Source organism: Callionymus lyra, chromosome 11 (assembly GCF_982586985.1).
Source record: "Callionymus lyra chromosome 11, fCalLyr1.hap1.1, whole genome shotgun sequence".
NCBI lineage: Eukaryota > Metazoa > Chordata > Actinopteri > Syngnathiformes > Callionymidae > Callionymus > Callionymus lyra.
This window is the reverse complement of record NC_141828.1, coordinates 24,185,164-24,206,192: the sequence shown is the minus strand read 5'-3', so window position 1 is coordinate 24,206,192 and position 21,029 is coordinate 24,185,164. Positions and strand designations below refer to the sequence as shown.

General features: G+C 35.6%; 2 protein-coding genes across 2 annotated transcripts; both read right to left on the bottom strand.

Moving 5' to 3' along the window:
• Nucleotides 1–9,600: 9,600 nt before the first annotated feature.
• Nucleotides 9,601–14,504, bottom strand: mtx2 (metaxin 2). Its single transcript, XM_087802507.1, has 10 exons — nucleotides 14,362–14,504; nucleotides 13,154–13,201; nucleotides 12,843–12,889; nucleotides 12,281–12,353; nucleotides 12,127–12,203; nucleotides 11,977–12,069; nucleotides 11,201–11,239; nucleotides 10,990–11,115; nucleotides 10,836–10,912; nucleotides 9,601–10,239 (listed from the first exon to the last, which is right to left on the bottom strand). Exons 1-10 carry the CDS (start codon nucleotides 14,399–14,401, stop codon nucleotides 10,080–10,082), a joined length of 780 nt encoding a protein of 259 aa, XP_087658633.1. The 5' UTR covers nucleotides 14,402–14,504; the 3' UTR covers nucleotides 9,601–10,079.
• A 3,118-nt stretch (nucleotides 14,505–17,622) lies between these two features.
• LOC148069677 (homeobox protein Hox-D4b-like) lies at nucleotides 17,623–20,309 on the bottom strand. The gene is made up of 2 exons (XM_087802435.1): nucleotides 19,676–20,309; nucleotides 17,623–18,504 (listed from the first exon to the last, which is right to left on the bottom strand). The coding sequence occupies exons 1-2, from the start codon at nucleotides 20,175–20,177 to the stop codon at nucleotides 18,179–18,181; spliced, it is 828 nt and encodes a 275-aa protein (XP_087658561.1). The 5' UTR covers nucleotides 20,178–20,309; the 3' UTR covers nucleotides 17,623–18,178.
• Nucleotides 20,310–21,029: the final 720 nt, after the last annotated feature.

Genomic DNA, 21,029 nt, shown 5'->3' with positions numbered 1-21,029 from the left:
ATTTGATGTCTTTAATGTTGGACAAACATGGATGAAAAAGACAATATCGCAATCAGACTCATAAAAATGAATGTAGTTTTCAATCTGTCTGCTGAAAGATTTCGGGTTGATTGAGTTTGACAACCAATCAGATTATTCTTGACACTCTCATTTTTTTAAAACTTAAATAATACATAGATCAAAGGAAAAGGCGTCTGGTGTGAAACCATAAAAGCTCATTTTGGGATCTGTCACCCCTAACAAAGTCACCATTTACATCCACAAACGTTCCTCCCAGACTCTCTAACGTTATATTAATCATGACGGCACGATAACCGTCAAGGTTATCGTTTATGTCTCGCCATCAATTCTGAGGTCACGCGTGAAGGTGACCGCGCTTTGATTCATCTGGAGGAGGTGGATTTGTGTGCGTCAGATTTGAGTGAAATAACCAGATTATTTCTGTGTGTTGATAATCCTCACACACACTCGTCCTCCCTTCATTTCCATTTCTCGTCTTATCTCGCTTTGTTGTGCGTCTGAAGTCGCTTTTTTCCCACTGATAAACTTGCTTCACTGCCGGCGACTGTTGGTGATTAAAAAGAAACTTCTTTTGAAAAAAAAAACAAAACTGTAACTTCATTTTCTTCTGAACATTTGACGCTCTCAGCCTCGACAAACATTGAAAATAGATGTGCTGTGAACCCCCCAGGAGTGGCTGTCGACTCCCAGCTGCTGAAATAATGCACCTCCGCGCCCCGGAGACGCTCCTGGTGACAGAATCTCCCGGACAGATATTGTTGTGACAGGTCCAGTGGAGTGTAGGAAGGGTTCATATTAAGATACACGTGTCCATGTTTATGAGGCTTTAATAAGAGATGAGAGCCAAAGCAGGTCACTGGAGCCACAAACGTTCTGCTCTCCAGTCAAGAGGAAGAAAACATTTCAACTCTGAAGTCGCAAACACTCGGGATTCACTTGTTATCTGATCAATTTGGGTTAAGAGTGTTTGTGTAAAATGTAGCTGTGATGGTTGAACATGTAATGTGAGATTCAACTGCTGCAGAGTTTGGAACGTTCTTCTAGTGTTTATATAAACATGTGTTGGCACAGATGAGACATTGTGTTTTTCTTTTTTATATCCGTCATCTTGCTTTGGTCTCAGTGTCCTTTTAGTTGGAAAAAATGTGTTTTGTTGCATGAATATCTGTTTTCTCGTGACAACGGCTGTTTTTTAAAAAAAAAATAGCATGTTTTATTTAACAAAAAAAACGTAAAATATGGAATTAAATCAATACTATTAGAATATTAAATGGTTTGATTTATCATTTTTTAATAATGTAACTTTCTTTTATTAAACATTGTATTTTTTTTTCAGATTTTTTGATGATTAAATTCAAGTTTTATTTTGAAATGCTGAATATTTTTTATGTATTGATTTTTCTTTTTTAATATAACTTTATTTTAAAAAACAAACATTTTCAAAATGAATTCATTATAATTATAATTTGATATACTAAATCCAATCATTCAAATATATTTTTTTAATTTGTAGCCTTTTAAATTTAAGATAAGAAATGGTTATGGTTGCACTATTATACAAACATTTTAATATTGAAATAAAAAAAATCGTTATGAATTTAAAACAATTTTGAATTGAAAATAAATATTTTTGAATAATTGGAATTGGAATATCAAAAAAGATAAAATTTAGAACATGTTCTTATTTGAATTATTCAAAGAATTACAAAACCTTTTTTAATATACACATTATTTAATTCAATTAGTAAATTTCATTTAATTAAACTTTTCAATGTATAAATAATTGAATTCAATTATTAAACAAAAACGTTATTAATCTTTAAACATTAATAGAGGTTCAAAGTTTCAACATTTGAAAGGTTAAATTTCAATATTTTGATGGCACTACCATTTAAAAGCGGCACTAAGGAAGATTAAACATTTGTTTTTGGCTCCCCTTGTGTTAGAACAGTACAACTGCAATATCATTCCCAACCTTTGCATCATGCGCTGGTTACATTTAGACAATATTTTCAGAGATCACTCTTAAGAAAAAACTGCAAAAATTAAATTGCTGTGAAAAAAACGAACTAAAAAAATAAAAAAAAGGCTAATTTTGAATAGGTGTTAGTAAACTTGACTGAAACAAGTATCTTGAAGTGTCGAGAGTCACATTCTATTGTTACTTCTGAGTAAATATGTATTTTTTCAAAATAAACGGTGAGTTTGTTTGTCATTTTATCTTCTTGGAAACTTCAAAGAAGTCCTTGAATATTGAATGTATTAAATCATAACAAACAAATATCTGTTACTCCATGTGTGGAGTCGCCTTGAAGTAGAGCCATCGTTTCTCTGCATAAACGTTAAAACCTTTTTCTACTGGTGCTACAAATATATTCTTACTCAACAGTGAAACTCGTAACAAAATATTGCAAAAGCCTGTGTTTATATTCCAGATGTGCTAAATCAGCATTTCTCTCTCCAAGTCTACGATGAATTAGAGCTAATTCATCACACGACAGAGTGTGTGTGTGGACGGAGTGGGCCGCTTTCCATGTTAAGAAATAGACTCACACACTCAGAGACTCAAACACACACACTCAAACAAATAGACTTACACACACAGACTTACACACACACACACACACAGACTAAAACACAAGTTACACAAACACACACACACACACACACCCACACACATCTACACACAGACTCACACACACAGACTCAAACACACATACTTACATACAAACATACACACAGACACACTCAAACACAAAGACTTACACACACACACAAACACAGACCCAACAAACACACAGACTTACACATGAACATGCACACCTACGCATGCCTACACACACACTCAAATACACACACTTACACTCACACGCATGCCTACACACACACTCAAATACACACACATACACACACAGACAGAGACTCACACAAACACACACAAACAGACACACACACACAGACTCAAACACACCCACACCCACCCACACCCACACACACCGACACACACACTCACAGAGAGACTCAAACACACACCCACACACAGACACAAACACACACAAACACTCACACACACACACCAAACAGACACACACACACAGAGTTGGTCTCCTGCCATGACTGTGTCATACGAGGTGGAGCAGAGTTTGTGACACTCAGACTTGTCGAGGTGGTTGTTAATCTTCAGGGTGTCATGTGAGATTTGTGCACAGTCGGCAATTAACTTTGATGAGGGCTGCATTTTTTTTATCATCATGTGTTTGTTCATTTCTCTCCATCGACACACAGAAACACTTGTCCAGTGTCCAACTCAAACTGTCCTCCAGTCTGAGAAACCTGAGACTCTGTTTATGTGAACAAGATCACACTCGTCAACACTAAAACTACACAACAAACACTTCTTCTTCTTCTTCTTCTTCAACAGATTTGTATTCGTGACTCATCTGGATGATAAAGACGGTTAATTATCAGCCTCCAGTCTTCGACTTAATCTGACACTTTGTATTAAAGCATGTCGAGATAAACATTATCGTGCAGAGGCAGTCGAAGGTTCCTGCGACACACAGCAGGTGAACAACTTCCTAAATTAAAGACAATTACTGAGCTGCACTTTCATGCTTTCCGGAGCGTTCCACTTGTATTTAAAAGACACAAATGTGATTTGTTTATTTCTACCGTTGTCTAGTCTAGTGGCTGAAGGTGAAGGTATTAATCGTGTGTTTTGCTAAGAATCTGGCCATAATATCACAATAAAGGGGCAAAGATACGATATATATGTTGTGATACTGTAGTAACAAGGATATATTTGTAGTATTGTCGAGTACTTGACTCTGGTGTTGCAGAATCTACAGACCAAATGACTCTTGTCGAAGTCGTAACTGCCGTTTTAGAACCAAAATATGTCCAAGCATTAGCTTTTAAAGCTGCTGGAGTCAACTGTATCCTCTCGTCCTCAGTCTTTGCCAGGAACTCGTGGGATTTTATGATGTTACATTAAGCTGCGAATATTTGCATGTTAATTATAAATAAAAATAATTGAGTTATTTTATCCACACTTTGATAAAATATATTCCATACAATAACTATTATAAAAATAAACTATGATAGGAAAGTACCAAAAATAGATTTGAAAAATGGAATAAAAAAAAGATCGAAGCCCACTAGATGTCACTGTCTGCTTTATAATCAATGACTTTGAACAATTGTTCTTTTGAAACCTCATTTCTAACATGTTGGCGCCACCTACTGACCGTTAGAAAAACAGTGAGTCCTGGAGCTTCATCAACACATCACCAGTCATCACAGTTCAGCAACCATTAAAGTTTAGGTTAGTTTAAAATACTTTGACAAAATATACTGAATTAACAATTAAATTGGACAAAATATAAAAGAGAGGTGTCATTTTTTGTATTGTTTTTGTTCTACACTTTAAAATATCAATAACAAATTAAAAATAACATGAAAACAATTTAATAGAATTTTTGTTTTGTTTTTCGTGATAATTAATATTCACAAATAAAACTGCGGAAATATTTTTTATTAATTAAATCCAGAAGCACAAATATATATATATTTTTTTAAAAAACGCCAATTTATTGTGAAATAACTCGTTTTCGTACTTACATGAGCTGTCTTCATATATAATTAGACACATTAGACCCCCGAGACCCCCTGTCCACCCCTCTCTCAACACAGTGGAATCACAAATGTATCAAAAGTCCAATTCAAGCTTCACGTCACTGTGAATATCCACAAGATCAATGTTTTTTCAAGTTATTAAAATGTTCTTGTCTTTTATTTTTGCGTCTCGTTGCGTCACTTCTCAGCTCGAGATATTCCGCATGACGTCAAACTGGTCTGAGGCTCTGAGAATTACACAGAGAAGCCAAAGAGTTCAAGCAGAGAAGAGAGGAAACCACCCACACCAGTCTAATAGGACAGAGGAAGAAAGGAAAGATGTATTTTGCAGTTTGTTTGATAGTTTTAAGCTTCAGTGACGCAAGAGAGAAAATGCAGTAGAAACGGGGTTTCTTTACACGCTGTCTCCCCCTTTTGGAGAATCTGTGTAATTACAAGCCCATCGTCGTCTAGATTCTAGAGCAGGGGTCTGAACCCGCGGCTCTTTGAGCCTCTGACGCGACTCACTGAGTTTATTAGGAAAATAAGTAAGTATAAATGTGCGAATTTTACTAAATGTTTCATAGAGTTTTTTCAATAATGCTTGATTTATTGCTCATTTCTTTCAGCCTATATTGAAAATATTTTATATTTTTCAAAAAATCAATCAGTTACAAACGTGTACATTATTTAAGTTATGTTAAGTTTGATTTCAAAATTGTATTCTGCATTATTGAAATGATGGTAATAATAACAATATAATTATGATGATGATGATACAATTATGATTTATATTAATGTATATATAAATAACCCTTAAGAGTCACATAGTGCTTTACATAAGAAAGAGAAAAACAACCATGACTCAGTTAAACAACTGCAGTAAATATAAAATAAACTCTGTTATGATAATTATCAATTCTTAAAGTGATAGTTCACCCAATATTCAAATGTAACATATTTTCCACTCGCCCTCATGTCAACTAATGTCGGGATTATCTTCAGAGTAATCGGTTCTTTTTAGAGTTATAGACGAAAATGTTTGTTCATTTTAATTTAGGGACTGGAGCTCAGTTGTCTTCGTCTTTATCTTCTTCCAAAAAGACACTTAAAAACATCAATATGCTTCCATACTGCTCGTCTGTAACGTCCCTCTTGGATTGAAGCCTCAACATAAGAGATTCAGGCTGACAGCCATGTATCATCCAATCAAAACAAGCCTAAAATATAGACTTATTTATTATTTTTCTGATCAATTCTTCTCATGTCGAGTCTCCTTTACAAGATGGACGTTACAGACCAACAGTATGGAGGTATTTGGATGTTTTTAAGTGTATTTTTGGAAGAAGATGAAGACGAAGACAACTGAGCTCCAGTCTCTACATTAAAATGAACAAACATTTTTGTCCATAACTCTGAAAAAGAACAATTACTCCGAAGCCTTAGTCGACATAAGAGTAGAAAATGAGTGAAGTTTGAGTGAACGATCAGTAACTTACATTTTATTTATAGTTTATGTATATATATCGTAAAGGCAAACAGAGAAAGTGAACATTATGGAATTATTTTTATTTTTAAAGCCAAAGGGGTTTTGCGGCTCCCAGGATTTTCTTTCATGTAGGAAATGGGTCCAAATGGCTCTTTGAGCTGTTAAGGTTGCCGATGTTCTAGACCATATGTGTCAAACTCAAGGCCCGCGGGCCAAATGTGGCCCGCCATGTGATTTTATGTGGCCCGCCTGCCTTACCTTGACCAATGAGCAAAAAAAAAAAAAAATGTTTTAATTAAAAAAAAAAAATAAAAAAATTGTCCGACAAACCAATCCCACAACAGACAAAATGGTTTTCCTTCTTTTATTCGCGCAGCTTCGTTCCCTTCTCTGACTCTGCCTCGGTCAGGTTTTCACAAGCGCAGGCACGCAATCCATGGCGCAGCAGCGCTGTGGCGGGTCGGGTTCTCATTGCCCAGCCTGTTGTAATGAAAGGGGGGCGATAGGCCTTACAGTCTGTCTGTCTGTCTGGCTCGAATCAACATTTACATTTAACATTAACGGTATTATGTTTCCCACGATTGACGCATCACTGCTGCAGCGTCTCCAAATCAATGCCAACAGGTGGAATTGAGAAATACAAATACATCCTCGCAAAATGTCCAAGAAGAGAAGAGTTGATGAGGAGGGAAGGATATTTCAAGAAAGGTGTGAAGGCGAATACATGTTTGTGCTTCAAGGAGAAAGGCCTGTATGTCTTTTGTGTTATGAGGCAGTGTCGGTTGTCAAAGAGTACAATCTACGCCGGCATTTTGACACCAAACACGGAGCTAAGTATGTCACATTTACTTATTTTCAGAACATGACCAATGGATGGTGGAGAGGATCCACTTGGTGTGTCAGGCATCTACTCATCAACAAGAATTGACAGCCAATATATAAGCTGGGGAACCTAAAAACGTGACCAATAACTGGTTGTGAACTGAGACTTTCTTTCTTGTTGGGACATATAAAGACTCACCAATCTGATTTTCCTGCAATTGATTTATTTTTTCTCTGCTTGAGATGACAAGTGTGACGACACATGTGCATCAACAGGAAAAGTTGCTTGTCAGACTTATTTCAGTTGCAACTTGTTAGTCTTGAGCTGTTAGTTTTGACTTATTTTTATGTGTAGCAATGTATTTAGTACCACATGCAAGGCTGTGTGCAGCCATTTTTATTTTATTGTAAAATGCTACATCACACATGTTGTTAGCAGCTCACAATTGTTGGTTTTACAGTAGTTATGACCTCAAGTAATAAATTCAAAGTCATTTAACATTAAGGAGTTGTTACATTTATTTTACATTAGCTTACATTTAGTTACATTTATAAGTTACATCTGGCCCTTTGAGGGCAGCCATTATGATGATGTGGCCCCTGGTGAAAACCAGTTTGACACCCCTGTTCTAGACCATGAGGTTTAGAAGACAGAATGGGCAGAAAGATCGGGAGAGAATATCCTTAAATGGCGAGCAATAAACAAAAGAACATGATTAAATATTTTATCAAAGAATAAAACATGGCTCAAATATTTTCCAAGAAAACGAAATTGCGCCATCTGTTGGTTATTTTCTGCAAAGGCGTACTTAGTTACGCACTATTCTATTTTCAAACAATCGTAAATTTTAATTTTGTTTATTTAAAAAAAACGTGTTTTAATTGTTTTTAAATATGTTTCAATATTTCTTTATTTGTTCTAATAATTAGTAAATATATTTTATTTTTTAAGTTGATTAATTTGTTTCAATAGTTTGTAAATTAGTTTTAATGGTTAATTGGTTAGAAATTAATTAAATGATTACATTTTAAATTTGTTTCAACGGTTTGTTTAAAAAAACAAACGAATTAAAATATGTTTCAATAGTTCTTCAATTGATTTAATAATTATTAAATGTTTTAATACTTTTTATACTGCATCTATTTGGATAATTTATTTTATGGTTTAATCATTTATTGTAATAGTTTGTAAATGTCTTTCAATAGTTTGTTAAAACATTCAGTTTGTAAATCAGCTTCAATAGTTTGTTAAAACATTCAGTTTGTAAATCAGCTTCAATAGTATGTTAAAACATTCAGTTTGTAAGTTAGTTTCAATCGTTTTAAACTTTGTTTCCATAGTTTGTTTAAGGGAATGGATTTAAAAAAAATGTATTTTAATAGTTTTTACATTTTGTTTCAATAATGACATTTAAAATTTGTTTCAATCATTTTTAAATTTGTTGCAATAGTTGGTACATATGTTTTCTGTAGTTTAATAGGACTTGTTTTTAAAGAAAATGTCTTCCGTTCATCCTTCATTATTAGAAAGAAGAAAGAAGTGTTTCTCAGCCTCCTGATGGCTTCGTAATTAATACCTTCATTTACCTGAAGGATGAACCCAGACACACAATCTTGACGGGTCCATGCAGAGGTTGTTGGTCTGAAGCTTCAGGCGATTTGCTCTTGAACTCAACCAGATTTCCTACATCATGACGGTCATTTGGCCCTCAGTGTTTATTTCTCTGTCTGTCTGCCCGGCTGCTGCTGACCCCTCTGACGGGCAGCGCTCATCATTCATGGTCCCAGCACGCCAGGAAGTTCAGGGGGTCGCCTTGTGACCTCAGAGGAAACCTTGCAGACGGACAACGGGAGGGCAAGTGGAGGTGAGGAGACCTTAACCTTTGTGTTGAAATTATTAAAAAAAATTGATTGTTTAAAGTACTTGGGTAAAAATTTATAAATAGCCAATAATAAATATATATTAAATACAAATAAAATGTCAATAGATGCCAAACTCTAAGTAGCATTATATGTCAGTATGCATTTATTTTTTTTCGTCTCAAATGCTTGTTATATCATAAAAAAGTTATTACAAAATAAGTCAATCACATTTTCCAGAAATGTTTTTAATGGGTAAGAATTGGTGGTGCTCTGAAATACCATCTGGGTCCAATATTTTTATGAAGATATGTTACTCTCCGTGATGTTAAACTGCAGTGGGAGCTCCAACAACTCTTCTTCGCAACATTTTTCTACTGACCAATTGAGTAGATTTCGATCGCTGATAATTCAAATTCAAAGATTATGATCTACAAATGTAGTTAAAATGTCCAGCAATATTAACTAAAATAGTAACATACAGTAAAAACTGTATGTGTGCATTTTTGCTTTTCCAGCAACTACTAGTGTCGCTTTTATTACATTATTTTGTGTTTGAAGTTAATTTGTAGTACGGATAAACCCTCACTTATTATTTTTTTTAAAAATGTAACACGGTACATTAACATTATTTCTCTTTAAGCATGTTTTAGATTAATAATGTTAGGAATAAATGATGTTTTTCGTTCAAAATAACACTTAAGATAATGCAGGCCATTTACTTCATTTTTAGCAATAGCCTCGAGTTGAGTTGGTTTTAATTATGCTATCACACTAGTCAGAACAACAAGCAGTTCATGGTTCAATTCCTTTTATTTAGCAGGCACTTTCCATACACACAGCAGAACTTTAAATTATTTCCAGCTTTTTTTTAAATCCAATCTCATCGATAAAATGTTTAAAATGTAGCACGGACAAAATAAAGGCAGTAATGTTTCAATTACAACTCAAAATATATATTTAAGCAAGAAAAAACGACGGACTGGGAAGGCTGCAGATAATTGACCATTTGTTTCTTTGCTCATTTCGGTGGCACTTAAGTCATAAAATATCCACGAGGATTCAAACGTCAGTTGGAAACTAGAGAACAACTTTTGTTTGTGTGATTCATATGCAGTACCATATCCTGGCCTCTTGGGGCATCACAGTTCGAGCTTGACCCAGCAAAGAGGAAGAATAAATAAAGGAGCACATGTGTGAAGGTTGTTCATCTCCAGGAAGTGATCAGGGAATGATGACAGGTATGTACACGAGGTGGGGTCGTGGAGGATCTTCACGAGCTCTTGTCCTCAAAGTACGTTTGTTCGATGCGTCTGCAGAAGGACAGCAGGTTGCTGTGACCTCTGACCTTGGCGGCCAGCTCCGAGTTGGTCAGTCTGGTGGTCAGGATGGTGAAGAGGTGACCGAACACTAGCGCGTCCAGCTCTGTGGGCCTGAGAGGAAAACAGATACATTCAAAAAATGAATTCGTAAAAAGTAGTTCAGTCTGTTGGGAAGGATGTCAGTGTAGAGTCAAAATGGCGGATGCTAGCTGAAGTTGCTCTTGAGCTAAGATGGAAGTATTAAAAAGGTAAAAAATAAATAAATACTTAAACTGATGCAGATTTATAAGTGTATCATCAGAATATTGCCTTGCATGCGTTTGTGTTTTCAACCATTACTTACTACTAACAACATTTAAATATTTAATTAAAAAAGATATTAATTAAAAATAGTGAACTTAGAACATTAATTTTCAACTTGTGTAATTAGCGATCAAACATTTTTTTAATATAAATATATAATATATATATTAAACAACACATTCAATGAACTAAAAGCAAGATCTCTAAACCTTAAGCCTAAACATGGGCAATGGCAACTTCAAACCACCAGATGGCAGCAAAGACGACCCTCAATTCAAGATTTCTTTCTATTTATTTATTAATATTGGCTACCGAGAAATGGATAGAGTAAAATAAATGATAACATAAAAAATATTTTTTGCTGCTCTTGTTTTTTTATGCCGACTGTCAGAAACCAAACTCACTGTTTGTTGAAGAAGAACGGCTGAGTTCCCAACCTCTGCGACAGAGCCTGGCAGCACTGGTTCACGTCCTCGTACACCTACGCGAGTAAAATAATAAATTGAACGACCGTCCAGACCATAGGATGTACTGCAGTCATCAGATGAGACTCCACACCTGCTCCACCGTCTTCCCTCCCCAGCCGATGGCCTTCATCTTCCTGCGGATCTGCCACTGCTTCTCGTAAGCCACGATGGTGCTGACGGGCCAGGGGTACGGACTGGAATACCTGGGACGAGAAATCTGGGCCATAAAGTTGCAGAAAAAGTTAGAGAAAAACAAAATGACGGAGTAAAAAATGAGAAGACAGTCGAGCAAACTTTCTGACCTCAGCAGCCGTTCCATCATCACACCACTGGACGTAGAGCTGGAATCACAGGACATTTGTTTTGTAGGTTTGTACTTTAATTTTTCTTATTTTTTTCTGAGTATAATTTAAGATAAGACCATATCGATAAACTTAATTATCATGATTTCTTCTTTTTTTTCTGAAGATACTTTATCAATATTTAACACTGTTTTCAAATCATATTTCCTTTTATCAGACTTTATGTATTGTTTGTGTAAAAAATAATACAATTATTTACAATTAACATGCAAGTATTCACAGCATTTGTTCATTTACTTGTTGCAATTAAACCTCGGGCAGCTGTCATTACGTCCTCAAGAGTTAAAGGAACAATTAAATTCCACAAAATCCCGGCGATTACTGAGGACGAGAGGATACAGTGGACTCCAGCAGCTTTTAAAGCTGATGTTTGGACATATTTTCGTTTCAAAACAAATGAAAGCAGTTATAACTTTGTCAAGAGTCATGTGGTCTGTAAATTCTTCGACAATACTAAATATATATCCTTTTTACTACAGTATTGCTATATATCGTATCGTTGCCCAAGTATCGTGATACGTATTGTATCACCAGATACTTGATAATACACACCTCTAGTGGTTTGTGTGTTTACATGTGTATATTTTTATGTATGTTAGTGTAGAAAATATATTGTTCTATTATGTCTCTATCAATTCTTTACAGATGTTTATATATTTGCAAATACATTTGTATACTACTTACTAGTGTTTCAGCAGGTGTGTGTGTATATATACCTCAGCAGTCAGCAGCATGTTGTTCACCAACTCCATGTACGCCTTCATCTCGGCTCTCTGGACGTCGTCCAGCCCATCACTCAGCGAGTGACCCTGAAAATCGTTGAATTTTCATTTCACTTTTCATACGGAAGATAAACTTACACTCACTTTGGCTTTGGTGAACTGGACAATCGGGCTGAGTTCTGAGACGACCTGGTTCCCCACATGGATGAACGGAATCTTGCCTGGAAGATGAACGAAGAAGAAGTTACTCTACGGTTAGTTCTATCGTTGCAGGAGCTGCAGGAGCTCCAGCACTCACCAGAGGGAGACATGTACTCAGCGTTTGCCCTGCAGACCACCTGTACAGGCAGACCACACATCCGCAGGTAGGTCTAGAAAAATTATTGAAGTTTATTATACAATACTTTATTATACTTTTTCGATAGCTTAAATTATTGCACAATATTTTGCAAAATGTAACCATCATTTTCTTAAATATTTCCCACAATAAACATAATTATTTCACATGCAAAAAAATATATAAAACATTTTTTTCATATTATGTAATCAAATTTATTTATATATCATTTTTGAATACTAAACAAAACAGTTCTTCAGAATCAGAAAGAGCTTTATTTACAATATATTCCTCTTTACATCTATCTCTCTGGCTGTTAATGTCACTTATGAGGGTTTTACTTTTCTTTGCACACAGGAGACGGAATAGAAGTAAAAATATAACTAAAAACGGAACAATATGCAAAATATACAGTACATAGGATAGAATAACACTTTATTTGTACGTTTGTCTGTGTCAACACTGAAGTTTTGATGTTGCCATCTGTGCATACAATTGTGAGAAAAATTAAATAATAAATCACCTGTACAGCAAGAGATGAGGCAGAGTCTGACAGCAGAATCTGGTCTTCTGTAAAAGGATATAATTAATCTTTGAATGCCACATTAATAGAAATCCAAAGTGCAACATATCATCATTATTACAGCAGTATCGGTTACTTCTAGATGCCAATAAATAATTTAAGATATTCCTTTATTTAAGCTGTCACAGCTGATCACAAACAATATTAAACATACATACACATTATTTTAAGATATACAGAACACATAGTAAAATAAACTCTGTAAGAATCGCTCACACTTCAGGGTGACACTTTTCTTTTCTCACACTTACCCTGCAGCGGCTGGTACAAGGTCGCACTCTCGGGCCACGGCTCGGCTGCTGTCAGTCAAACAAACACAGACAAACAGATGTGAGGTGACGAGTCTGTGACACGTACACAGGTGTGCTTCTGTCAATTTACATCCGACTGTATATGCAGGACATATATGTTCTTAACTATGTTGTACTAGTTAGATAACAAATATTTTTTTCAGTTTCTTTTACAAATATCATATTTACACAACACAAAGCGAATGAATAAATAAATCTGTGACAGTTGCCAAGCATCACTCAAAATGCTATTTATTTTTAAAAAAAAAACAGTTGATGACATACAAGTAAAGACGCCCACTTTATTTTCTTGTCTTATTTGCTATGTATTAGTATTATTATATGTATTATTGTATGTCGTGCTTACCATCCAATTCATATTTTAGATTTTATTTGTCACATCTTAATGTTCAATTATTATGAGAATCTTTGAGCATGTCTGGGAAATATGTGTAAGATATTTTAAACATTCATGGATCATAAAACAAACAAAACAAAATAAAGGAGGCACTAAATCATTGAAGGTCATCCGCCTGATTTATTGTAGTGTTGTCTACATTGAGAAGTACTATTTAAGTGCATTTTATCACAGTTGATCACGTAAATATACAAATAAATAAAATGAATAATAACAATATGTGCTTTTTTGCTCTTTTTAAAATCACGCTTTTAAAGATGGGCTTTTATGTGATATAACTTTTTAACACCTTACTGGATTAATTCATGTTAAAATTGTTGTATATTGTGCCGTTATAGGGTTTAATAAAAGTATTATTGCTAACATATACGTTTCTTCGATGGTTATTAAAATATATTGATTATTTTTTGGATTAGCTTGTCAGATTAGATAATTTCAGTCAGAAATACCAAAAAAATACATAGGTTAACGAGACACGTTTTAATACATTGTATATTATACTTTATAAGTGCAGCTAGTGCAACAATAGCTTCTAGTCAAATCTATAATGACGAGATTGACACACACCGGGGAAGACAAGAAGCGGCACATTTGACACAAGTATGACATTAGTAAAATAATCATGCAAAATGAGAATAAGACGAATGCAAAGAGATAAAATGTTAATATTCAACACAAACATTCGACAATGACATTAGCATGCTAACTTTAGCATGCTGCAGAATAAAAAGAAGACAAGAAGAGATTCTACCTGCCATCTGAGACACAAAAGCTTCCGCCGCCAAAGACATCCTGCTTGTTGTATCTACTTTATTTTAAATATTAATCCACAGAAAATAGAAGGAGGCAAAGATGAATCCGACATGCAAGTTTAAGGGCAAGCGCTGTCGTCACGAACAGGTGCGTCGGTTAAAAGAGTCCGGTGAAGAAACGCAAGAGGCTACAGACGTTCCGTCTCATGGTTGGAAAAATTAAAAAAAACTTTTTTTTATATAGAATCTGTAATGTTGTATGAGCTATTATTTAATTTAGGAATCGAATCCTGTTTTTTGAGTTTTTTTGTCTCCTACAAAATGAAACTATTATGCAACTGAGCTATCTTAAAAATCGTATGTAAGTAAGTAAGTAAGTAAGTAAGTTTTTATTTGTATAGCGCTTTTCCAGACCAGGGTCACAAAGCGCTTAAACAATCAAAACAATATTCAATAAAGTATATATTTTAAAGATCAATACAAAACTGATAGCACAACAGGAGTTCCAGAAAATAAAGGAAAAGCCATGTAATATGAGCAATAAATAATTCTGGCTCTTAACCCATGGCACACCCCCTCATAAGGGTTTACTGTTTTTTAACCTTATTCTATAGTGTTGATTTTATGCAACTTCTTTTTGCAATGTGATTTTATTGAATTGTGTAATTTAATGAATTGTATGATTTTATTGAATTGCGAGATTTGATCTTTTCTATTACCACCTTTAAAATTATCTTGCGAGGTGCTTATAAATAAAATACATTGTAATTAATTGTATTATTATTATCATTATTATTGTTGTTGTTGATATTATTCTTGTCGTTATTATAATTATCAACTCAAGACACAAACATAAACAACACAAACATATACAACTTATATATTGCTTTTATTTTGTATTGTTTTTACCTTTTTATATATATTATTTATATCTCACTTGTGTTTTGCTGCCTCTACTCCGCCATTTCATACAAAGTAAAATATATTTTCCTTTTTTTACAGTGTGCCTGGACTCATGCTTAGGCACCTTCACGTTTGACTTCCACATTACAGTACCACGTGTGTACCACAAGATAGCGCTCTTTTGTCACCGCATTTTTTAACGTTCTCGTTTTGTTCAGTTTTTTCCCTGCAGCTACATTTTCTTTTATTGCGTTCTCGTGATCGAGTTGTTAAAAGGAAGCGTTCCGCTTGTATCGGCGGATTATACTTAACCCCTCGGTGAAGGAACTGAACTACTTGTTGACGTAATAAGAATAAAAGAGTCCATGTTGAGGTCAGCTGGTCATTTTTTAGTGATGGATCTTCAGCTTCTGTTGCTCCCTCGCACATGTGAGCTCGTCTGCAGAGGAAGTGACCAATTAAAGCGGCTCTCAGCGCTCATTTCCCACCGCAGGGAAATAAGGGGGCGCGGATCATGTGACGTTGACGGATCGAGCTTTTTTTATGAGTGATATTTGCGCCTAGGATGACGTCACTTCATCCCCCTGGCGTCAGACCCCCCGACTGTTGCTCTAGTAGTTCCCAAAAGATAGAGAGTCTACAAGAGGAAAAATGAAAAAACTCATTCACGTCCTTCTCTGGAGACGCGGTTAGTGGTTGACCTCAAGTGACCTCCAGTGACCAACACCGCAGTCCTCGTGCTGCTGTAAAGATGAATGATGTGCGTGCGCCAATATAAGTGCTTGTGTGCGTGTGTGTCTTAATATGTATTTATGTGAATATAAGTGTGTTTGTATGTAAATATAAGTGAGTTTATATATAAGTGTGTGTTTGTATGTTAATACACTTGTGTGTGGAAATCTGAGTGTGTGTTTTAATGTGTATATATGTTGATATAAGTGTGTGAGTGTGTGTGTGTGTGTGTGTGTGTGTGTGTGTGTGTGTGTGTGTGTGTGTGTGTGTGTGTGTGTGTGTGTGTGTGTGTGTGTGTGTGTGTGTGTGTGTGTGCGTGTGTGATTGCATGAATATGAGTGTGTGTGTGTGTGTGTCTCAATATATATTAGTGTATTTATGTGAATATAAGTGTGTTTGTATGTGTATGTTAATATAAGTGAGTGTATATACAGTATAAGTGTATGTTTGTATGTTAATACACTTGTGGGTGAATATCTGAGTGTGTGTTTTAATGTGTATATATGTTAATATAAGTGTGTGTGTGGGTGTGTGTGCGTACATATTAGTGTACGTGTCTATGTGAATAGGCATTCGTGAGTGTGTGTGTCTATGTGTATATATGTGTGTGTGTGTGTGTGTGTGTGTGTGGTGTGCGTGTGTGTTAGTGTGTGTGTCAATGTATATATATGTTTATATAAGTGGGTGTGTACATATTAGTGTGTGTTTGTGTGTCAATGTGTATATATGTTTATATAAGTGGGTGTGTACGTATTAGTGTGTGTTAGTGTGTGTATATATGTTAATATAAGTGTGTGTGTGTGAGTGTAGGTGTGTGTGTGCGTACATATTAGTGTATGTGTCTATGTGAATAGGCATTTGTGAGTGTGTGTGTCAACGTGTATATAAGTGTGTGTGTGGTGTGTGTTAGTGTGTGTGTCAATGTGTATATATATGTTTATATAAGTGGGTGTGTACATATTAGTGTGTTAGTGTGTGTATATATGTTAATATAAGTGTGTGTGTGAGTGTAGGTGTGTGTGTGCGTACATATTAGTGTATGTGTCTATGTGAATAGGCATTTGCGAGTGTGTGTGTCAATGTGTATATAAGTGTGTGTGTGTTTGTGTGTTAGTGTGTATGTCAATGTATATATATGTTTATATAAGTGGGTGTGTACATATTATTGTGTGTGTGTCAATGTGTATATAAGTGTGTGTGTGTTTGTGTGTTAGTGTGTGTGTGTCAATGTGTATATATGTTTATCTAAGTGGGTGTGTACATATTATTGTGTGTTAGTGTGTGTGTCAATGTGTATATAAGTGTGTGTGTGTTTGTGTGTTAGTGTGTGTGTCAATGTGTATATATGTTTATCTAAGTGGGTATGTACATATTAGTGTGTTAGTGTGTGTATCTATGCGAATATAAGTGTGAATGTGTAACAATAAACGACAAACACATATTTATTATCATTTTCAAGGTATTTTTTATCAAAAACATGTCCACATATAAAACTTTATTCATAACAACACATATAAAGGAAGACGGCGATGACTACAAAGAATAAAACATGCCCCGAAACAATAAAAGAATAAGTACTGGTGATAGCATATAGGCTGGAATCAACGAGAGCAATAGTCATGAAGACAATATTTTATACCTTTATTATCAAAAACCCTCCTCGTACAAAACCCTGTATAACCCTGAGACAAAGATGAATTTACAGTACGTTTCGTGCATTACAAATGTCTAATTCAGGTTTTTATTCCACTCTCTTATTTCTCCCATTTTGCCTTGAAAAAAAAACTCGTAATATATTCACAATAATATATGGCTGCTCATCCTCATCTAACGGTTTTGGATGTAAAAATAAAATCTGGTAAAAGAGCAAAATTATGGTTTGTTGTTGACCAAAACTTAAGCGCTGCTCTGGGAACATTTTGGCAATGTGCATATAAATCAGGCTTCTTCATTATTCATCTATAAACCCTGTTTTTGTTTCTTTACCCTGTTGAAATCAAAACCCTGTTTTCTCCAAAATAAAAGCATACATTTGCTATTTGGCAACTTGATGAAATACATAAACAGAAATATTGGACTTAAATCATGATATAAGGCTAAGAGTCTATACACATAAAGGGGTTAAAGGTGGTTCTGGAGACAGAAATCCTGGATTATTGAGAAAAAAAAATCGAGAGTTGATCAGATCGCTACTGTGATGCTGACGTCATCACCGCTGCCGCTGCCGCTGCTGCTGCTGCTGCTGTTGTTGTTGTCTGTCGGCTTCTTGTTTTTGCTGCGTCCTTTGGTGTTTGGCAGCTTGTTGTCCTTCTTCCAGCGCATGCGCCGGTTTTGGAACCAAACCTTCACCTGCCGCTCGGAGAGGCAGAGCGCATGCGCGACCTCGACGCGGCGGCGGCGCGTCAGGTAGCGGCTGAAGTGAAACTCTTTCTCCAGCTCCAGGACCTGCTGGCGCGTGTAGGCCGTGCGCAGACGCTTCGGTTCGGGACCTGTGTGGTTCGGATTCACTGCAAATAAATACATTCAATTAAATATATATTTTTAAAGTTTTAAAATAAATATAGAGGATTTTCCGGTATTACCGATTATTTGCCCATTATAACATATATAACTAACATTTTAATTCCTGGTATAAATTGCTATCGAAATGTTGATGTAAATAATGTAATACATTCAAGGTAATTATAGATAATTATATATATAGTGCATTTATAATATTATTCTTATTATTTTTTATAAATATTATTATTTGTATTATTGTTATAATTATTATTTTATTATATGACACACATATATATTTTACTGTTGTTCTATGCCAACGTTTTTAATTCATCACAAGTAATTGGAATTATGTCGCATTGTTTATTCTTATGCACAGATACGTTTAATGAAATACATACATACTTTTATTAAGAAAAATAAGTTTTTAAGTATTAAAATATATTTCGGATTTATAAATTAACAAGAATACAGCGAATGAATGCAGAATATACATTTGAAATTACAATGAAAATAAGCAACATGAAGGGGGGGGGACAAAACACATTAATATTAAATATATGTTCTATTTGTTTTTTATAATAGTTTGATTAGACTAGACATAATAATTTACACGTCAGACGAAAGTCTAAGGTTTAAAAAATCAACCCAAATTAAGCGAGACGCAAAAAATTGTGGGAGGGTCGAGGTGATTTTACGTTAAAAAAAAAAAAAAACGTTTTAACTAGAAAGAATGAAGTTGACGTGGACTGACTTTCTGTGGCAATCCCTCGTGGAAATACCGAAAGAAAAATCACAGTTATTTTTAGACACATCTGTTTGATTTTTTTAAATTTATTTATAATCCCGATTCGTGGATGGACTGGGCCTCGATCCAAAAAAAAAAATACATTCTACTTTGTGACATAACTTCAAAACCTTTGTGTGCATTGAGACACCCATGACGCACGCGCACGTGCCCGCGCGCACACACACACACACACACACACACACAGAAACCCGCTGTGGCAGAGCCATAAAACTTTATAGCGGTCGTAATTCTTTAGTGACTCTCACTGACGTCGTAAATTACTGACGAAAAAAAAAACTCTTCTCCCAAATGGACACAACATTAGAAAGAGAACACACACACACTCACACACACACACACAAATATATGAACCCAGATTATAATCTCACCGTGCGCGATGTGCACCTTCTTCATCCACGGGTAGACCACGATGGGCGGCTTGTCTTTGGGCTGGCAGCCGGTCCTCCTCTGCACCTGGAGGGCCGTCTTGGCGCAGGTCATCCACTGCAGGTTACCCGGAGGAAACCGCTCGCCCTCCTTCCCCTCTGAGTCCGGATAGCCCGGGAAGATGGCAGCCTGCTGCGGCGGCAGCTCCTCTCCGTCCGGTGCCGGCGAGGGGAGCGGGTACCCCGGGTGATGCGGCGCGTACGGGGGCGGCAGGGACCCGAAGAATCCGTCCTGTTGGTTGTTGTTGTTGTTGTTGTTGTTTGGGAAGAACCCCCCTTGATCACTAAAATTACTGTAATCTTCCTCGCAAGGCGGGAACTGCGGCTCAGCATATTTACAGCTCACCACGTACGAGTCCATGATTGATTTATAGCGAGGCTGGTAGGAGAATACTAATTTTTCTTTCTCTCCCCTCTCCTCTGTCCCTTTTCCCCCCTCTGGCATCCAGCCATCCCGAGGCTGTCAAATAGACGAACGGCCACGCCGAGCACGTGACCCGCGGGCCAGCCAATCAGAGGGCGCACCGCGGGTTGTTTGTGCGCCGCGTAATGAGCTAATTAGCTGGAAGAAAATGTACAAAAGAAAAATAACCTTTCTTTATTTCTATCTATCTATCTATCTATCTATCTATCTATCTATCTATCTATCTATCTATCTATCTATCTATCTATCTATCTATCTATCTATCTATCTATCTATCTATCTATCTATCTATCTATCTATCTATCTATCTATCTATCTATCTATCTATCTATCTATCTATCTATCTATCTATCTATCTATCTATCTATCTATCTATCTATCTATCTATCTATCTATCTATCTATCTATCTATATCACCTGCATCTTCCCTTGTATCCTCTCTTTCAAACGAATTTATTTCCCTCCACTCCATCTTTCCTTCCATAGCTCTATTTCATCCCCTCTGCTGCCCATCTTTTATTTCTTCCACTCAAAACATTAGTGATACAATAACGTAGAAAAGTGATGTTTTTCATTTAAAAAACACACAAAAATTGTTTTGTTGTTTTAAAGAAGAAATAGGAAAATCTTAATGAGGTGAAATATACGTCTAAAGTTAAATAAAAATGTGTTTTTTTAATCAAATTTGAGATTAAAAATAATTTAAACAGTATGTTAACATTATGTTTTTGTATGTATTTAATTCATAAAGGTGCTTGGTTCTGTTTTTCTATTGATTATTTTGTGTTATCTTGTTTCGTTGTTTCATTCTGTATTGACAACACAACAAATTCTATGTTGGGTTTAACACTGGCAATAAAAGTTTCTGATTCT

Bases quoted from the DNA above. Each gene is read 5' to 3' on its own strand.
- mtx2 (XM_087802507.1), bottom strand. From the start codon at position 14,401: ATGTCTTTGGCGGCGGAAGCTTTTGTGTCTCAGATGGCAG. The intron at 12,890-13,153 runs GTAAGTGTGAGA...ATCCTTTTACAG, and splicing joins CTTGTACCAGCCGCTGCAGG to AAGACCAGATTCTGCTGTCA. The intron at 11,116-11,200 runs GTCAGAAAGTTT...TTTATGGCCCAG, and splicing joins ATGATGGAACGGCTGCTGAG to ATTTCTCGTCCCAGGTATTC.
- LOC148069677 (XM_087802435.1), bottom strand. From the start codon at position 20,177: ATGCCAGAGGGGGGAAAAGGGACAGAGGAGAGGGGAGAGAAAGAAAAA. The intron at 18,505-19,675 runs GTGAGATTATAA...ATTTATTTGCAG, and splicing joins GAAGGTGCACATCGCGCACG to TGAATCCGAACCACACAGGT.